This window comes from Odocoileus virginianus, chromosome 19 (genome assembly GCF_023699985.2).
Source record: "Odocoileus virginianus isolate 20LAN1187 ecotype Illinois chromosome 19, Ovbor_1.2, whole genome shotgun sequence".
Classification (NCBI taxonomy): Eukaryota; Metazoa; Chordata; class Mammalia; order Artiodactyla; family Cervidae; genus Odocoileus; species Odocoileus virginianus.
The window spans coordinates 24,860,928-24,880,779 of record NC_069692.1 but is presented as its reverse complement, the minus strand read 5'-3'; the positions used below and the strand labels follow the sequence as shown (position 1 = coordinate 24,880,779).

At 37.7% G+C, this 19,852-nt stretch overlaps 1 protein-coding gene across 3 annotated transcripts in view; it reads right to left on the bottom strand.

Annotated features, from left to right (window-relative positions):
• SESN1 (sestrin 1) overlaps positions 1-19,852 on the bottom strand; it is a 111,522-nt gene that overhangs the window by 17,479 nt on the left and 74,191 nt on the right. Inside the window, exon 1 of one of the 3 annotated variants that reach the window (XM_020876616.2) lies at positions 4,831-5,038. The exons of the other annotated variants lie outside the window; for them this stretch is intronic. Within the exon in view, the coding sequence (XP_020732275.1) occupies positions 4,831-4,932 (102 nt within the window). The 5' untranslated portion in view covers positions 4,933-5,038. Of the gene's footprint in view, positions 1-4,830; positions 5,039-19,852 lie in introns of those variants that run through there. 3 annotated transcript variants of the gene reach the window in all.

The window sequence follows — 19,852 nt, the reverse complement described above, 5'->3', positions numbered from 1 at the left end:
CCTTCTCCAATGCATGAAAGTGAAAAGTGAAAGTGAAGTCGCTCAGTTGTGTCCAACTCTCAGCGACCCCACGGACTGCAGCCTACCAGGCTCCTCCTTCCATGGGATTCTCCAGGTGAGAGTACTGGAGTGGGTTGCCATTGCCTTCTCCAGAACAGCATGAGGTCCTTACAAAGAATGAAGCAGCTGTATACAAGTTGGCTTTAAAAGATCTCTGGGGTATATTATGTAGGGGGGGAAAAGGCAAAGTGTATATGTTACTATTTGTGAGGAAAGGAAAAAAATTAGAAATTCCATTTCTAGGACTTTATCTTATACATACATTAGCAGCATGTGGATTGTGTGTATGTGTGTATTTTTTAAAATAAGACCAGATTGTTAGTACACAGGTTTCAAAACAAAGAGGTTAAGGTGTATTATTTTGGTTTTATTTCTATACCAAATAGACAGTTTATATATCAAACTATTAATATTACAACACTAGCTTTATAATTCTAAGCAAGTGCTTATCAATGTTTCAGAAATGGAATATTTTCCTATAGGTATGCCAAGTGTCTTTACCAGTGGTTCTACATAATTCTCTTTGAAAGTCTATCCCTATAGCCAAATTTAGTAGCTATACTGGTACCACTGTTTCCCCTCATCTTTGCCTTCACAGGTTAAATCTTTCCTTCCCAGTTCCTTTAGAAAACTTTTTTTTTAAGAGTGAAAAATTGTTTTAAAACAGGACGTTAAGATGGATGAAACTGGAGCCCATTATACAGAGCGAAGTAAGCCAGAAAGATAAAGACCATTACAGTATACTAACACATATATATGGACTTTAGAAAGATGGTAACGATAACCCTATATGCAAAACAGAAAAAGAGACTCAGATGTATAGAACAGACTTGTGGACTCTGGGAGAAGGCGAGGGTGGGATGTTTCAAGAGAACAGCATTGAAACATGTATATTATCTAGGGTGAAACAGATCACCAGCCCAGGTTGGGTGCATGAGACAAGTGCTCGGGCCTGGTGCACTGGGAAGACCCAGAGGGATCGGGTAGAGAGGGAGGTGGGAGGGGGGACTGGGATGGGGAATACATGTCAATCCATGGCTAATTCATTTCAATGTATGACAAAAACTACTGTAATGATGTAAAGTAATTAGCCTCCAACTAATAAAAATAAATGAAAAAAAATTAAAAAAAAATAAATAAAAAATAAAACAGGACGTTAAGAGAAAGTAAACATTCTTAGGAATGTATTATACACCTACTATGCTAATAACCAGGCTTCCCTTGTGGCTCAGCTGGTAAAGCATCCACCTGCAATGCGGGAGACCCGAGTCCGATCCTTGGGTGGGGAAGATCTCCTGGAGAAGGGAAAGGCTACCCACTTTAGTATTCTGGCCTAGAGAATTCCATGGACTACAGTCCACAGGGTCACAAAGAGTAGGACATGACTGAGCTGGACTTGACTGAGCCACTTTCACTTTTCATGCTAATAACCTCTCAGTGTTAAGATCACATTCATTCTTTGATGAGGCACCAGTCTAACAGGTAAGCAGGGGACAGAAAAGAAAAACTGAACGAAAGGAACGGAAAGGAGTCTTAGATATTCAATACTCTAATTTCATTATTTTACTTAAGGCTAGTTCTAGGTAAAACAGAATTTTATGAGCTCTGAGCTGTATCTCAATTTATCCTAATTCAGATTCTATCAGAAAGCATATAATTGATTCCATTGAGCTTCCCGTTGCACACAAACTGTTCTCTAACTTCTGGAAAAAGTAAACAGGTGACAATTATCTTGAAAACATCCATGAAGTCTGTTTCTAGAGAGTTGGTGTCTTTAATTACTCTCAAGAGTTTCTTTAAGAGTTTTTGATACTTAAAGGTCCTTTTAGATACCACTGTTATTACACAATAGTATTCTCAACTTCTAAAGGGTTAAAAGTTTCAGATTTCTGGAAAACTCCCTTTTGAAACACTTCTTTTCCTAGTCACATGACAAAATAGTGCTACCCTGGTTTTCTAGTAGGTGCTGATTATTATTATTATTTTTTAAGGCACTATGGGTCTTCAATAGTTAGCTTATGGGAAGCCAAACTAAGTGCCTTTTGTAACTTCCTAAAGGTTACTTCAATTGTGCCTTCATATGTATCTAAGAAACTGAATTACAGATTTAGAACAAATTTTGGCCAATTTAGACTCAAGGAGGCAGAAGTTGCCAACAGCCAATGATCTTGTTGTGAAGCAGATGTATATGCTAATCATAGCACAAAACCTCACTGACTCTTGGTGAAGGTGTGGCTGGGAAATCTAACATGGGAACTAACAGTCTGCTCCTCTCAACAGTCCTCCTAATCAGCGTCTTTGAAAGAGATAGCAACCGCTTCTACCATCACACCATTTCTGCAAATCTGACGTGGTATCTGTTTCCTCTCCAGTGTGTGACACTAACATTCTAATTTTCACAACATGAAAATTCTCAGCAAATGTTGACAGTACCAAAGAATGACTGATGTATGTAATACATTCACTGTGTAAATCTGTTTCTGTACTGAATGTATTGTTCTAATCAGATTTTTCAAATTTGTCAGAGATACATTTATGAATCTATGTAAATATCTTTAAGCAAAGGAATGGACAATTTGCCACAAACGCAAAATGAGAGCATTTACTGGCTTACACATCTATCCATTTGCAAAACTAGTTGAAAAGTAAAAACAATCAGATCTCTTGAATCATTTTATTTTTTCTCACTGCACTTGGCACATTTTAAAACTATCTAGATGTCTTAATACTGATAATAGCAACAATGATGCTAACTTTGATTTGTAAAACATTACAAAAGCAGTTCTTTTTGAAACACATTTCAACATGGCAAAAATATACTGTGTAAAAAAATAAAAGAGTTCCCATCCCACTCTCCCTTGTTTAGGGGAATCATTGCCTATAGCTGGATGCTAGTCTTCTGACATTTGAAATTTTTAAATAGAAATGAAGAAATTCAAAAGCCTTATAAAGAAATCTCCCTATTATAACAAAATGTACTAGTGCTTCTTCTAAATTTGTCACTAACTCTTATAGGGAATTTAGAAATATTTAAAGTTCAGGTATCTCTTTTTCCAGTGTGTGGTATTCTATGAACTACATCCTAGAAAAACAAAAATAAAAACTGACTTCGAAGTACTGGATTTATAAGGCTGACTTAGGCTCTTATGTGTGCCCTACACTTTAGTCAGAAGTTCCATTTCTGGAAGGTGTTTTAACTTAACGGCACTGTGGAAGTTTGCTATTTGAAAGAGTTCTGTTATTAATTCTTTTGTAAAGTGAATACGTTTTCTTATAAAGCACAACTTCCTAATTTATCTTCCCACATGTTGGATGTTTTAAAAGTGAAATACAACTACACAAAGCTGCCTGGTCTCCTGAACACAATCCCATAGGCTCTGTAATCAGTGTGTAAGATAAAATGTATCTCTTTATCTTCCAGTTTACATGGCTATATTTAGAGATTCTAGATCTGGGCAAGAACCAGGATTCTACACACAAATACCATTAGAAAGAACAGATTCAAGCACAATCAAGAGGCTCACTTCTCAAAATGACAAAAGATCTGTTATGGCCTGGAAACAGAAATTGTAAATGCTATTTCAATACTTTTGAACAGTTTTCTCTCTATAGTAAAGTTTCAAAGCAACAGTCATGAAACTCTTTACTTTGCTGTATTATCTGGAAACAAGGAGCATGCTATGTAAACATGAATGTTAAAATACATAAGTGTTTGGTGTTCTACAACCTTCAGGAGAAAGTGTCTTCATTTAGTTTATATGAATATATGTGGTATACTCATAGTGTAGACTCCATTTACAAAAAACATATAAATACTAACAGTCATTTTAGTGGGGAATAGTGCAGAGAAATTACCTCGTATTTACATTTCTTGAACTAAGTCAATTACTTAAACCATTCTGATTTCAATTCAATTTTAATTACTATTTCTCTTTCGCCCTTGCTACCATTTGAATCAAAGGCTAAAATTTGAGTTACAGTTGTACTAGTAACTTTGAATTGGTGCCCTGTGGGACTTCCCTGGTGGTCCAGTGGCTAAGGCTCCCGTCTGTCAATGCAGGGACCCTGGGTTCAATCCCTGATCAGGGAACTAGAGCCTGCATGCTGCAGGATATTCAATTGGTGCCCTACGTGTAACCACTTGGGAAAAATACAAAATGTCACAATTAAATAGCTCTTTCTGAAGGCCAATTCAGACACAAAAGAAACGTTAATAAAAGTAAACGCTGTGCATAACGTCATAGAGCTGGCAGAACATAGTTATTCTAGACAAAACTGACCGAGATGCATTTTTTCCTTCTTTTTTAAAGTAAAAGGCAAAGAGTGAGGGTCACCAAATAATCTGTTTTGACAAGACGTCGAGGGGGGGAAAAAACCCACAGGCTGTTCGACCTCGGGACTGGAGTTTGTTCGGTTTCTGACTTGTGGAGGCTTGTACAGAAGACAACGTTATTTACATTGTGGAGACTTCTATTTAAATGATTCAGACAGCTTTCTTGTCCAGCCGTGGCACTTTCTGCCCAGGGACGACTCACAGTGGCAAACGTCCCCCCAACCCACCACTGGCCGCCCCTTCACCTGAGGAGCGCGGGCCAGCCTGCCACGCCCCGCCGGGCAGGGCGCCGGCCAGGCAGTTGCTCCAGAGGCGCCCTCCCTGGGGAGCGTTCTCCGAAGCTGTTAGGGTGCGAGGGCAGAGAAGCGAAGCGACTCCGTGCAGCCCAGACAGTCGGCTGGCTACCCGCCCTCTCGCCCGGTCCCTCGCCCGGGTACCTCGTCCTGGCCGCGGCTCCCACCACACTGCTTGCAGCCCAGCAGCTCCGAAACGGCCAGAGACGCCGTATACGCCTCGTTCGCGGCTGTAGCCAGGCGCATGTCGGCGCGGGGACAGTGGCGGACGCGCAGAGGAACCGCAACAGCGCGGAGGAGAGGGCTGGGCTGGCGGCCAGCCTAGATCTGAGCTGCAGCCTCAGTCAGCGCTGACGGCCGAGGCGGCGCGGGGCGGGACGGGGCGGTGCAAACAAACAAGCCACGCGGCCCCGCCCTCGCCGTCACTCAGCTGAGTCGGCGGCCGCGACCGCCAATGGGGGCCCTCAGCGCCGCGGCGCCCCGCCTCCTCGGCGCGGAGGGGCGGACACTGGCGGGGCAGTCAATGCCGCCCGGCGAAAAACAACCTTTAGGGACCGACCGTACTTCCCCCAAGGAGCTCAATCCTCTGGTCCCTAGTGAGCTTGGTCTGCCGGGATGTGAGCCTACAGTGTGGCTGGAAGATGCAGCCTGTACCGTCGGGCTTCAGTGAAAGGCAAATGTGTACCCCTGACCCAGCATCAGCAGTCGAGAGCCTGCCCTCCATCCACCCCTTCAGGTCCAATTACCTGCCAAAGGGCAACCAACCTCTAGGCTGACTCCGACACCACTAGGAGGAAATCAAATTTGCTTCACATTTTATGAAGTCTTGAAATTTCCCTTCTTTCTTTCCAAAAATGCCCAAAGCTGATTGGGCCATAAAATGCAGAAACAAGCAGGAAACCATGACCTACATTCAGTTAAAAATTATTTTTGGTAAACTATGTAGAAACTGTAAGTATCAACTCTCCTACACAGATAAGCCTTGGTAGCAGATCTCTAAATTTTCTTCTTCCCAAGTATATTTGAAAGCATTAAAATTTCCAATGTTTGCTCATAGCCCTGGGTCTAAAGAAAGAATCTCTCTCTCTGAAACCCGATGAGGAACTTGAAAAAACAGATCATAAAGGCACACAACTGACATTGCTGGATCTGGAACACAAATCTCTCAAGTCTTCTGTCAAAACTATTTGCTTACAGGGCTCCATTAACTTCTTTAAAGAAATAACTCCTAAATTAGATCTCTTTTTACATGTTTGCCCTGTATTTTCAACCTTACATGCTCAGGTTAAAAAAAAAAAGTTGGAACATTCTATCAGAAACAAGTGGAGTTTAAGTCAATGAATAGGACAGACATAGAACTAGGGCTCATAGATGAGTATAAGTTTCAGTCTTAGAGGAGAGGTTACAATGTCTCAGAGAAGACTGAGTTACTTTTTTAGCTCTTAAACTGTCACATTTTAAAAGCAGAAGGTTAAAATGGTTACTTTTTATTTATCTTCTCCAGATAAATAAGATTATATGTTCTCATATACTTTTTATAAATTGCTGAAGCACCCAAATATCTGGTCAAGAAAAGCAATTGGAGGTTAGTATTAACATAGAATAAAAGGCTACAGAGGCTTCCAAGTGCTCTTTCTCTGAGCAGAGCCACAAAACAACAACAAAACAGTATAATCTAAAGCCCACTCAGCCATAAACAGGCAAAAATAAACACAGAAAATCATCCAATTTGCAGCAATATGACATACCCTCCAAGATAAACTGATTATACATGAGTAACTTGGAAACATAAATGACTTGATGTAGGGGTTGTGAGCGATAAAGCTACTTAATGAAGGAAGTATGTGAAAAATGATGACTCTGGTTCTAGAAGAGTTGAGCTGTGATTTTATTTTCTGGAAAGAAAACAACAGTGAGGGTTAGTTGTCTAGTAGGGCATAACCTTGGCTATGATATTAAAATTATATTATTTGCAAAATGGAGAATGTTTGCCTTACTATTTTTTAATGAGGCAAGGGAAAAGCATGCATCTAGCTAATGCAAAAATGGTTTAAAACATTTAAATGCAAATTAGAACTGCAAACTGTGTGTGTACATGTGTATATATTCATATGTATATATGTATACATATATGTTCGTATCTGATACTTCATAGATTTTGAAGATATATATGTTGAAATTGAATAGGAAGCTCCCATTAGATTTCTTTTTTTTTTTAAAGAAAATTTCAGTTTATTTTGATGCTTCCTTACATAAAAAGAAAAATAATTTTAATATATTCTAATTCAGTCCTACCAAGGCCCTTCAAGTCATTAGATAGTACTAATTTTTGCTTTTTGATAGAGCAGTAACTGAATTAGTCACTCTCTTCTATAACATAAAAAGGTTGCCTCCAAATAAATCTATTAACCAGGAGTTCCAACAACTGTACTGACCTGCAAATATTATGCAGATCTCATTTTTGAGATTTTTGACAAATCATTTAATAAAAAGTTTATATTTTCCAAAGATTTCACTACTTGAGTAGGCCAGATATCCTGAAGGTGTTTCTCTTAATGAACTCCCAGTGCTAAGCATGTAATAAACCTCCTGAACACCAATTAGTAATTGGAAAGGACTATGCTTTTGATATTTACCACAGGCTATCATTATAGGCTAGCAGCTATTTACAAAGTCTGCTATTTATACATTTCATTTCAATATTTTATTTCTTCAGTGAAGAATCCTTACATCTAATCCAAGAAGTAATAGTAATTCTGAATTTCTCCTTTGTCTAAAAATGTTCTGGGCACTCCCTGGTGCTTACGTGGTTACGACTACATGCTTTCACTGCTGAGAATGTGTTTTCAATCTCTGGCTGGGGAACTAAGCTCCTGCAAGCTATGAGACATGGCCAAAATTACATACATACATACATAAATGGGCTTCCCTTGTGGCTCAGTGGTAAAGAATCCACCTGGCAATGCAGGAGACCAGAAGAAGCAGGTTTGATCCCTGAATCTGGAAGATCCCCTGGAAGAGGGTATGGCAACCCACTCCAGTATTCTTGCCAGGAAAATCCTATGGACAGAGGAGCCTGGCAGGCTATGGTCCATGGGGTCACAAAGAGTTGGACACGACTGGAGGGACTGAGCACACACATACATAAATGTTGGGGGTTAACCTACCCAACTCAACTGTATCAAAGTGAGGTTTTTGCACTTGACATTAGCAGTAATGATCTCAATGCTAATTGCCCCAGAACAAGATGGTACGCCCATGTAAAAATCAAGAGTGGTGTCAAATGACTTGACCTGAGCAGAGAACCATGAAGCATTAGAGTCCAGACTTGGAGTGGTGGTTCAGGATGAGCTTCCTGAAGTAAGTGATATCTGAGCTAGGGTTTAGAGGATTAATAGAGAGGCCTTGAAAAGAAAACTGGTAGAGTGTTTGGGAGAGTAAAGACAGAGTTCTAAGCAAAGAAACTAGCATTGTGCAAAGGCCCAGAGGCAGGGGAGAAGGAAGCTGAATAAAGGAATTTCACTGGTGTCTGGTGGAGAAGGGAATGGCAACCCACTCTAGTAGTCTTGCCTGGAGAATCCCATGAACAGAGGAGCCTGGTGGGCTACAATCCATGGGGTCACAAAGAGTCAGACACAACTGAGTGACTAACACAACAACAATTGGTGTCTGGAGGGCTTCCCTCATGGCTCTGCTGGTGAAGAATCCACTGGGTTCTTTACCAGTGGATTGAGGGAGACCTGGGTTTGATCCCTGGGTTGGGAAGATCCCCTGGAGAAGGGAACAGCTACCCGCTCCAGTATTCTGACCTGGAGAATTCCATGGACTGTAAAGTCCATGGGGTCGCAAAGACTGGACACAACTGAGCGATTTTCACTCACTCACTCACTGGTGTGTGGAGCAGACAGTATGGAGAGTAATGGATGGAGTTTAAGTCAAACAGTAAGGAGGGACCTTGTTTAAATTCATTAAGGACAATAAATTTCATTCTTAAGAGTACTGTGGAGTTACTAAAAGTTTTAAAGAGTGTAATGACATCAAATTTGCATTTCAGCTAAGGTTCAGGCAAAACTAGAGGGAGAAAGATGTGTTACAAAGATTGTTGAGGCAACTACGGCAAAGGCAAGATGGTGTTCTGAAGAACAGTGGGAATGAAGCAAAGTGCAGGGATGAAGGTGGTGGATTTGTCTCTCTTGGAGCTACGCAGGTGATACAGTGGTAAAGAATCCACCTGCCAATTCAAGAGACACAGAAGTCATGGGTTCGATTCCTGGGTCGAGAAGATCCCCTGGAGTAGGAAATGGCAACCCACTCCAGTATTCTTGCCTGGGAAATCCCAAGGACAGAGGAATATGGCAGGCTATAGTCCATGGGATCACAAAGAATTGGACACAATGGAGCACGCACCCACCACGCACTTAAGAAAGGAAATGATGCCTATACTCTTGTTGAAATTCAGGAGATAAATCTCAAATTGTATGCTCTCTTGACCAAGTGGCTTCCCTAAACCCATTAGACTTTTAAAAATATAGTCAATTCATGAAAAAGAATAGATATATTTTAATAGAATACTAGTCAGGGCAAAAGGTATAATTATACTTTCATTGGCCACATATTAAACCTTGAATTTTTTTTTATTAACTAAAGTACTGTAGATATGTAGATCTAGTCTTCAGAATAGAAATATTTAATAATTGATTAGACACACATAACAATGATTTCAGCCATTAAACCAAACAACTCCTTTAAGAATGGGAGTGGGATTTGTTAGATTTATGTAGTTTAAGCTTGTTGAAAAAATGCCCTATTATCATTTAAAACATTTTTTATTTGGAATGAATTATGGTTTATAATATTACTTCTGCTTACTAATTTTGTCTAGATTTTCCTCCTTTAGTTGATATCTTCCTGTTTCTTATATATAGCTTGCCTGCTAAGCACTTTTTTCCTTTCAACATCATGTTTTGGGTACATTGAGATCCTTTCTCTTATTTGTCCTCTACTTTTTTCACTTCTTCAATTTAATTTTTAGAATTATATTACTTATAAAGAAACAAGAATGTTGACAAATTTTTGCTCTCTTTTCTCCTTAGGGGTTTCTTCTTTTAGAAATGCATAGTTTTAAAATTTTATATAGGGTTTTAGAAACAGACCAGCACTCATATTTGTAAACAAGTAATACTCCAAATAGTGTCAGTAGTTTTAAATTAGAAAATCCCTTTCCTCAAAGAATAAGCATGCTAAGTCATGGTCAGGCTTTCCAGACTAATGATAAGAAGACCAAATATCAGACACTAAGGATTTTACACATGTAAGGCAGATAGTTATTTCTATTTTAAAAATCTGTAAAACAGAAACATAAAATATTGGTAATTCATCCAAAGTTGTAAAAGCAGTCAAATGTAGACTGAGTTTAGAACCTAGGTCTGTCTGAATCCAAAGCAGCAGAAGCTAGGCTGCTGCTTTTAATGAATATTTTAAAAATTAGAATAATTGTGTGTTAGCCTAAGTTATTGATTCTGATAGCAAGAGAAGAAGGCAGGAAGAAAGAAAAATGTATCCCTTTTGTGAGATTTATCTCAGGGTGAGATCTGGTTTAAAAAAAAAAAAAGTGAAAAGCAATCATGGAATCAGTGGTCTTGGTCTTTGAGAGCTGCTTTCCTCTATTTCTCTATCCCCATCATTCCTCAGTGTCTTCCCAGACCTTTGGTGACTTCATGCTGCCCCAAACTCCCCTACCGCATAACTCACCTGAGTCTACCCTACCTCCTCACATTACCACTGTTTTTCTTAGAATAACTGGTCGGTATTAGAAAAAGAATAGGTTTCTTAAACTAACTCATACATATTATTGTATGAGGGACTGGCATCCCATGCTAATTTATTTAGTCTGTCTCAATAGAATGTAAAATCAGAATATTTGTCTTGTTCATTGCTGTATTTCCAATGTCTTAGTGCCCAGCACACAGTAGACCTTCAATAAGAATGTAATGAATGAACTCCACAGAGATGATTCCATTAAAAAAGAAGTTTAACTCAACTGAAAGCTTAATAATGAATTTCAACATTCATATTATAAAAGATTTGGGCCATCCAGACAGTCTTGGAGGCTTTGGGGTCACTATGCAGGCAGGCAGGCAGGCTCCGCTTGGGAATCAGCTTGTCCTTTCCAGCTCTAACAAGCAAATTCTATCTTTCATCGTCTCTTCTCATCAGGAACCCCAGGTATTCCCAAGCTCCTTTGATTTTTCTGTTCCTGTTCTCCTGCACTACCCAGATAGAGGCTTTTTACAAAGGTTTGGGCAATGGTACATATGGCTCACTTGTTAAGTCAGGCAGGTACTTACAAGTCAGACACCGCCTGTATTCATGCCATTGTTTGACAAATTTATGAACATTTTAAAGCCCAAGTCTGGCTTTAAACATCCACAGGCTTATCGAAAGTGAAATAACAGGAAAGAAAGTGCCAGCTGAGATACCAAACTTAGATGGGAGAATTCATTCATTACAAATTTTAGAGGCTAATTACTTTTCAGCATTGTTTTGAGGTAAATAAGAAGGAATAGGTTTAACTTGGAATAGGACAAGGTTCAGGAAAAAGGTGAGTATAGTGGGAAATTGAGAGTTAGGACTTTTTCCCATATGTTCTTAGGAGTTCAACTTACGAACTTAAGATACCAACCTAAAAAAAAAAAGTAATGGAAGATACATTAAGTATGCATACATTAAATATCTTCATGTATGACATGTTCGTAGAAATATTTCTCAGACTATGCGTATATGTTATATTTAAGGTAGTTTTTGAGGGGCCAGATTTCATCTCTACCTAAAAACATATGTGAAAATATTTTTTAAATTCTCAAAATGATTCTGTTTGTGGGCACTAGGCAATAACTGGTTTAAATATGTAACCTATAATTTTAAGTCTAAGGAATATATTGCTCTGGCATAATATAAAAAATTATCTTTTCAAAACAGAATAAAATCAAATGTAGTGTCTTCAACTTATCCTGAGCCCACAGACTTTATGGAACTGAATTTACCCATAGCTAAAGAGTTTAGGTTAAATGTATTTAAGTAAGTCATCAGTTTAATCATGTCTGAATTTTTAATCTTTTATTTATACTAGAGATAATTCTCATTCAAAGAAACAAAATCCTAATGACAATATTCTACATCTTTTAATCAAGTTATTTTTTGTTTATAACAGGTTTCCTAACCTCTTTATCCATGCCCCTTCACCATGATTAGTACTACCAAGCAGTGAATAGAGTTCAGTAATATATGTTTTTTTTAACACAGCTCAAAGAACCCCCACTCAGTTCCTTTGTGATAATCTTTAGTTGAAGGTCCTATAATCCTTTAAATCACCTTCTTTCTTTGCCTCCTTCTGAGATCTCCTGTTTTTCAAGAGGGTATTAAGTTGTAGATCTTTAACTTGGTCACAAAGTACAAGGCCACATCTATAAACTACTTGCATGCTATTAAGTGTTTCAGAAATAATGGCATTTCACTGTACTTTATCATCTGTTTTCTGCCCTCCAAAACCCTCAGCACACCTCTGTGGGCCACGTTTCCCTTTGTCCAAAGGATGTGAATACATTCAGGATATCATAGTTCAACAAATAAATTTATTTTCACTTGTTACTACTTTCTGTTTAGCTAAAAATACTCAAAAAAAGAATAATGCAACTTTAAAAATTATTTTTTTACATGAGTTTAAGTTTGAACAGAATTCAAGATCATTTCATTTGTAGTGATAGAAAATCTGATTTTCCTAATTTTTGGCAAATAATTGAGAAATACTAAAATAGGATTTAATTCAGACATTACAAATTGGAGAAGGTAGTATTCTTTTCAAACTCATTCTAGTTGAATTAAAAAAATATATTTGGGCATAGATTTATGTATGGATGTCAGTGCTGTTATTTTACCAATTAACAGAAATCTTAATACTATGTAAACACTTAGTATTCAGTCATTTATTATCTATATTTACTGAATGCCAACTATATGCATTTAGTTTCTTAAATCTGTGGGAAAGCAGAAATATCTTAATTTGAGATTGGACATCTATTTTATTTAGACTTAAAAATCTCTTGTGTGAGTCACACAGATTAGCAGATAGCTTGGGATTCTGTCAGGGAGCATTAAATAGGGAATCATCTACTTTACTGTCTAACTCTGGGGGGCAGGGTTGCCCAGAAGTTATGGCAATTTCTTAATATCCCTTCTAGTTTTAGTCTCCTCAAATTTAAAATGAAGGGCTCCTGAACTTCATGAGCTCTCAAACTTTACTTCAGCTTTAAAGTTCTACTCTGTGAGTATAATTCCTGATTTTATCAAGAATTATATGCTTTAAGCTAATCAGGCCTGGCATCTTCCTATACCAGGCTTCTTTGTACATTACTAGTGATTTCAGAATTGCATTTCTTACAAATACTTTAAAGATATAAAATATTAGATTTGAGCTTTTTTTTTTCCAAGGTAACCTACAAACATATAAAATGCACTGGGAACCATCAAAATAATAATTTAGATACTGGAGTAAATAAAACTTTTTCCATCTTCTCTGTGAGTATACGTTTGAACATTCTTACAAATTTGTCAGTGACAAGGAAGGGTATAGTTTGTGTGTTCTTGCTTTTAAAAAAAAATTCATGACTGTCTCTGCTCAATGAGTAAAACTATAGTAGTGAGTGGGCTGCCACAGCATGTAGGTACTTTGCTGTGTGAATACAGATTTCTCTGATATTATGAATATAAGAAAATACAGAAATACTGTAACTATAATCCATAACCCCTTTATTTCAAATTTGCTTAAAACATAAGATAACTTCATTGGTCTCACTAATTGGCTTAATAATGTAACTTATATGAACTTTAAAGAGATCATTTATTAGTAAAACACCAGTTTTAGATATTGTATATAAATCAGAATCCTGATAATATTGTTTCACTAAAGACTATGCTGACAAAAAAAAAATAAGACATGTGAATATTACTTTTATATACATGCCACATCTCCTGTTCTGTACATTAGAACTCCCAGTAGGTTTAGAAAATCCATCTAGTCTGTAGCTCCCAGTGTTGTTCATCCAAGGCTTGGGTCAGGCTTTAAGGTTTAGAGAATGTTCCCAGGATTTATGCCAGTTCTAAAGGAGTGCTACAGGAAATCTAGTTGAAAGTCTCAATTCCATCAATGCCAAATAGAGCCTTAGAGGAAAGGCTCTTATAACCACAATGGTTTGATTACGGTTTACTGAATGAAAAACCAAACTTGTCTTCCAGGAGAACTTTTATTTAGGCTATCCTGGATTTGGTCTATAACTGAAAGGACTGTCAATCCTTCTAGCCCTTCTCCAGAAACATGAATAAAGTCAGTCTTATCCTTCAGTAACATACATGCCAATATGATCAATAGTAGTTTTTAACCTAAAACACAAAAAGCTGACCTAGCAAATTTTTCAGTGATGAACTTCAGGATTGTTTTTATTAACAATGAGGATATTATTGATCTCCAAGCTAATTTTTTGTGTTTGTGACAGGCAGGTCTTTAAATAGTGTACTTACTCTTTACAATGAGAACATGCTTTCTGACAGAAAATTCAACTTTCAAGTATTCAACCAGATTTTAAAAAATTAAACCATAGTAATTTGTGCATTATAAAGGTACAACTAAAATCTTAAAACCTTAAAATATAGAACACTAACTTTACAAATCGATGGGTTAAAAAAAATCTAAACTTCAGAAAATATCAGAAAAAAAGCATATGGATCAGATGGAAGGCAAAAGCAGAGTCCAAAGCAACAGGATACACTTCAAGTAGGTCACACTCAGCTTCTGACTTTCCCAGAGAACAAAGAGACAAGCTACGCAGCAGTGCTCAGCCAGTCAGAGAGCAAACAGGCAAGGCCTCAACCGCTCCAGATGCCAAAGAAGTCCAGCCTTCAATGTGTGTGTTTTTGTTTTTAAATTACATAGTGTCAGAGCAGATTACTTGAAGTAGAAACATAAAAACACAATGAAACAATAGTGAAGAATTTTCTTCATTCTGCTTTTGGCTTGCCAAATTTATAAAGTATTCTAAAGCAGTTTCTAATATTTTCCCTAAAAATCTTCAAGAATGACTTTTGTTGTTGTTTTTTTCTTCAAGTACTGCTTAAATCATTTGCAAGTTTTAGTTCCCTAAAAAGATAATTACTTTAAATACATCAGCTTGACTAGCCATATCAGTTGTCTCCTGAACTTACCATGTACTAAATAAACATAGGGAGATTTGCTACTGATAGTGTAGGGTGCTGTCAAAAATGTATATATGTATACTTCTTGTCAATATTTCATTGTATTCTATACATCCCTAGGAAGTTAGAGGGAAATTAAAAAATATTTGGAGACTAACTCTAGGTTTTGCTAAAGAATAGAGGAAAACAATAGAATGGGAAAGACTAGAGATCTCTTCAAGAAAATTAGAGATACCAAGGGAACATTTCATGCAAAAATGGGCTCAATAAAAGGACAGAAATGGTATGGACCTAACAGAAGCAGAAGACATTAAGAAGAGGTGGCAAGAATACACAGAAGAACCATACAAAAAAGATCTTAATGACCCAGATAACCATGATGGTGTGATCACTCACCTAGAGCCAGGCATCTTTGTGTAAAGTTAAGTGGGCCTTAGGAAGTATCACTACGACAAAGCCTAGTGGAGGTGATGGAATTCCAGTTGAGCTATTTCAAATCCTAAAAGATGATGCTGTTGAAAGTGCTACACTCATTATGGCAGCAAATTTGGAAAACTCAGCAGTGGCCACAGGACTGGAAAGGATCAGTTTTCATTCTGATCCCAAAGAAGGGCAATGCCAAAGAGTGTTCAAACTACTGCACAATTGCACTCATCTCACTTGCTAGCAAAGTAATGCTCAAAATTCTCCAAGCCAGGCTTCAACAGTACGTGAAGTTAGAACTTGCAGATGCCCGAGCTGGATTTAGAAAGGGCAGAGGAACAAGAGATCAAATTGCCAACATCCGTTGAATCATTGGAAAAGCAAGAGAATTCCAGAAAAACATCAACTTCCGCTTCATTGACTACACTAAAGCCTTTGACTGTGTGGATCACAACAAACTGTGGAAAATTCAAGAGATGGGAATACCAGGCCACCTGACATGCCTCCTGAGAAATCTGTAGGCAGTCAAGAAGCAACAGTTAGAACCAGATATAGAACAGTGGACTGGTTCAAAATTGGGAAAGGAGTGCATCAAGGTTGTATATTGTCACTCTGCTTATTTAACTTATATGCAGAGTACATCATGAGAAATGCCAGGCTGGATGCAGCACAAGCTGGAATCAAGATTTCTGGGAGAAATATCAATAACCTCAGATATGCAGATAACACTACCCTTATGGCAGAAAGTGAAGAAGAACCAAAGAGCCTCTTGATGAAAGTGAAGGAGAGTGAAAAAGTTGGCTTAAAGCTCAACATTCAGAAAACTAAGATCATGTCATCTGGTCCCATCACTTCGTGGCAAATAGATGGGGAAACAATGGAAACAGTGACAGACTTTATTCTTGGGGGCTCCAAAATCACTGTAGATGGTGATTGCAGCCATGAAATTAAAAGACGCTTACTCCTTGGAAGGAAAGTTATGACCAACCTAGACAGCATATTAAAAAGCAGAGACATTACTTTGCCAACAAAGGTCTGTCTAGTCAAGGTTATGGTTTTTTCCAGTAGTCATGTATAGGTGTGAGAGTTGGACAATGAAGAAAGCTGAGTGCCGAAGAATTGATGCTTTTGAACTGTGGTGTTGGAGAAAACGCTTGAAGAGTCCCTTGGACTGCAAGGAGAGCCAACCAGTCCATTCTAAAGGAAATCAGTCCTGAGTGTTCATTGGAAGGACTGATGTTGAAACTGCAACTCCAATACTTTGGCCACCTGATGCGAAGAGCTGACATTTGAAAGGACCCTGATGTTGACAAAGATTAAAGGCAGAAGGAGAAGGGGATGACAGAGGATGAGATGGTTGGATGGAATCATCAACTAAATGGACATGTATTTGATTAAACTCTGGGAGTTGGTGATGGACAGGGAGGCCTGACATGCTGCGGTTCATAGGGTCACAAAGAGTTGGACATGACTGAGTGACCGAACTGAACTGAGCCAGCAGGGAAGCCCCTCAGAAAGGAAAAACTGTGAGACAAAGAGGTTAAATACCTAAGTTTACAGAGCAAACAAGGGGCTTGAGTGAAGGTTAGAACTTAAAAGTCTATCTGCCTCCAAGGGCGTGTTCCTTCTACTATACCATGATGATGTCTCATAGATTTAGTATTCTTTTCACTGTTAATATCCCAGTGATTGCATGTCGATTAGGAAAGAGGTCAATGGACCATGAACTTTCCTCTTCATCTCTTCCTATCTTCCCTGTACTATTTTCACTGCAATCTCATTTGTATAACTGCCTGTTCAGCCCGCTCTCTGTGACCACCCAATTCATTAGAACATCATCCCTTTCCAAGAAATCTAGACTGACTGAGGCCACTGAGGCTACTGCCAGAATAAAAATGCTCTATGACATCTAAAAAACATTATAGCAATTTATAAAAAAGGGAAAAATGAAAACATAAATAAAGACAAACTAGCACACATCATTATCAGTCAGTATAAAAGACTTCAAACATAAGAAAATATGGTAACTTTTCTCAGTGGCTAAATATCATATTGCCTACTGAAAAAAAATGAAATATAGAATTCAGAGTGACTTATTTAGTAGGATTATATCTAGTGATTATTTACACATACACATCCCTTAAAATATTTTCTTCTACATTTGAAAATCAGTAATTCTGGCCAAATAGGTTATTATTATAGACTATTGATATAGTAATATCTCTTTATACCTGAATTAACTTTTTTTTTTGGACAAGCTTGAGGATCTAGAATAAGCAAGAAAAAAAAAGTTAAATAGATGCCACAGTATATATATATTAATACCAAAGAGTATGTACTGTACTCAGAGGAAAACCTTTGGTTTACCTTAATGATAATTTACTTTTATTTTGTACAAAATTATAACTAGCTTATTTATTTAGTTTCTAAGTCCACAGTAATTTAGAAAGAAGTAGGGATTACTGTTTGAAGTGACAGAGAAAGAATGATAGTCAACCATTTGATCACAAGGAAACAGGAAAATTCTAAAAAGCAGAAATAAGAACGTGGACAGCACAGTAACAAGCCGTTTACTAAAAGTGCACTCTAACCCAAGCCTTAAAGAACTCTAACAGCACCACTCTCTGACAGATTAGGGTAATAACTAACCTCCAAAATAATGATTCTTTCTCATGTTGGACAAAACACCTACAAATATTTCTGTAAGAAATATAATTTAAAAGGTATAGCTGAACTGGCAAAGTAACAGAAATCTTCAGAAGTCAAAAATGACCAATAGGAGGAATCCAAGGAAGTAGGGATTATTCATAGGCTGGGAGCTATAAATCCCCAGTAAGCTAGAGCAGCAACATAGGGAAGAGATGGCAAAGCCTAGGACTTGGGAAACTGGAGGGTGGGCAAGAGACCCCGTCATAATGCCAACCTCAAAGGGCTAAACTATCACTGAAAGCATTAACTAGGAAAAACACCTCATCTACAAAAGGAAATAGAAAATTTTCCTGTTTCAACTTTTGTTCTTGATAGAAGGGGTGAAATCTCCCCTGAAAATTTACAAACACAAAGTGGGTCACACATGAGGAGCTGGGGCCTAAAATCCCTTTACCTACCTGGACTGAAAACAAATGATCAAAAAAGTCAAGGATTCAGTTAAAGTGGATTGGTTATGTCCCCCAGGCTCCAGTCAGAAATGCAGATTATCTCTGAAGGAGATAAAATTCCAATGAATATGTGCTTATGATAATAAAACATACTGTGAAAAAAAACATTATTGAGGTCTGAAGAAACAATGATCACCTGACTCAAACTTTCAAGACTTCAGGTATTAGAATTATGATACAGAATACCAGTTTAATACGTTTCTTAAATCTTTAAAGGAAATGGAAAGTATGGGTGAGAAACAATAAGCCATAAAAAAAGATGGATTTAAAAATGGATTAAATATAGATTTTATAACCAAAACAAAATCCAATGGATAAACAGCATATTTAGCATAGATGAGGAGAAAAATATTAATAAACTAGAAAATCTGAATACTCCAGAATGTAGCACATAACACAGAGAGATGGAAGATATGAAAGAAGAAATTAAAAATCATGGACAATGGAATAGAAGGTCCAATATAAATCTAATGAGTTCTTAAAGGAGAAAAGCAATATTCTAAGAGATGATGGTTGAGAATTTTCCAGAACTGATTAAAGACACCAATCCTCATTTTTCCAGGAAGCACAATGAATCCCATGCAGAATAACTGAAAGGAAATATATATCTTTTGACAGAGTAAAACTGAAAAATTCCAAGGAAAAGGAAAGATCTTAAAGGTTATCCAAGAGAGAAGTCAGATTACCTACAAAGGAAAACTAAACTGATAACCTAATTTTAACAATGGAAGTCAGTAGATTGGGAAATAGTGTCTTTGAAGAACCAAGAGAAAATGGCCATTCTTGAATTGTATTCACATACTATCTTGAAACTATCTTTCAAGAAAGTGAATGGAAGAAACGCATTTTAAAAGAAAAACAATGTAAGAATCTACATCAGTAGATGCTCACTGAAGGAGCTTTGGTTCAAAAAGAAGCAAAATGATCCTAGTAAGCAAAATGATCTTAGTAAGGAAACTATATGTCAACAAAGAAAAAACCTGTGAAATGAAAAGCTTTTCACCTAAGTAGGATAGTATATTCCTTAAAGATCCGAAATAGCCTTGTATAAATGTATGTATTCATTTTCTTCACTTAGAGTGGAGTGGTCAGCTCATATAATAAGCACGTGCATGTGTCAGTCGCTCAGTCGTGTCTGACTCTTTGCAACCCCGTGGACTGTAGCCCCCCAGGCTCCTCCGTCCATGGGATTCTCCAGGCAAGAATACTGGAGTGCGCTGCCATTCCCTTCTCCAGGGGATCTTCCCGACTCAGGGATCAAACCCAGGCCTCCTGCACTGTAGGCGATTCTTCACCCTCTGAGCCACCGGGGATGCAAGAAACTGCCAAACTGTTTTCCA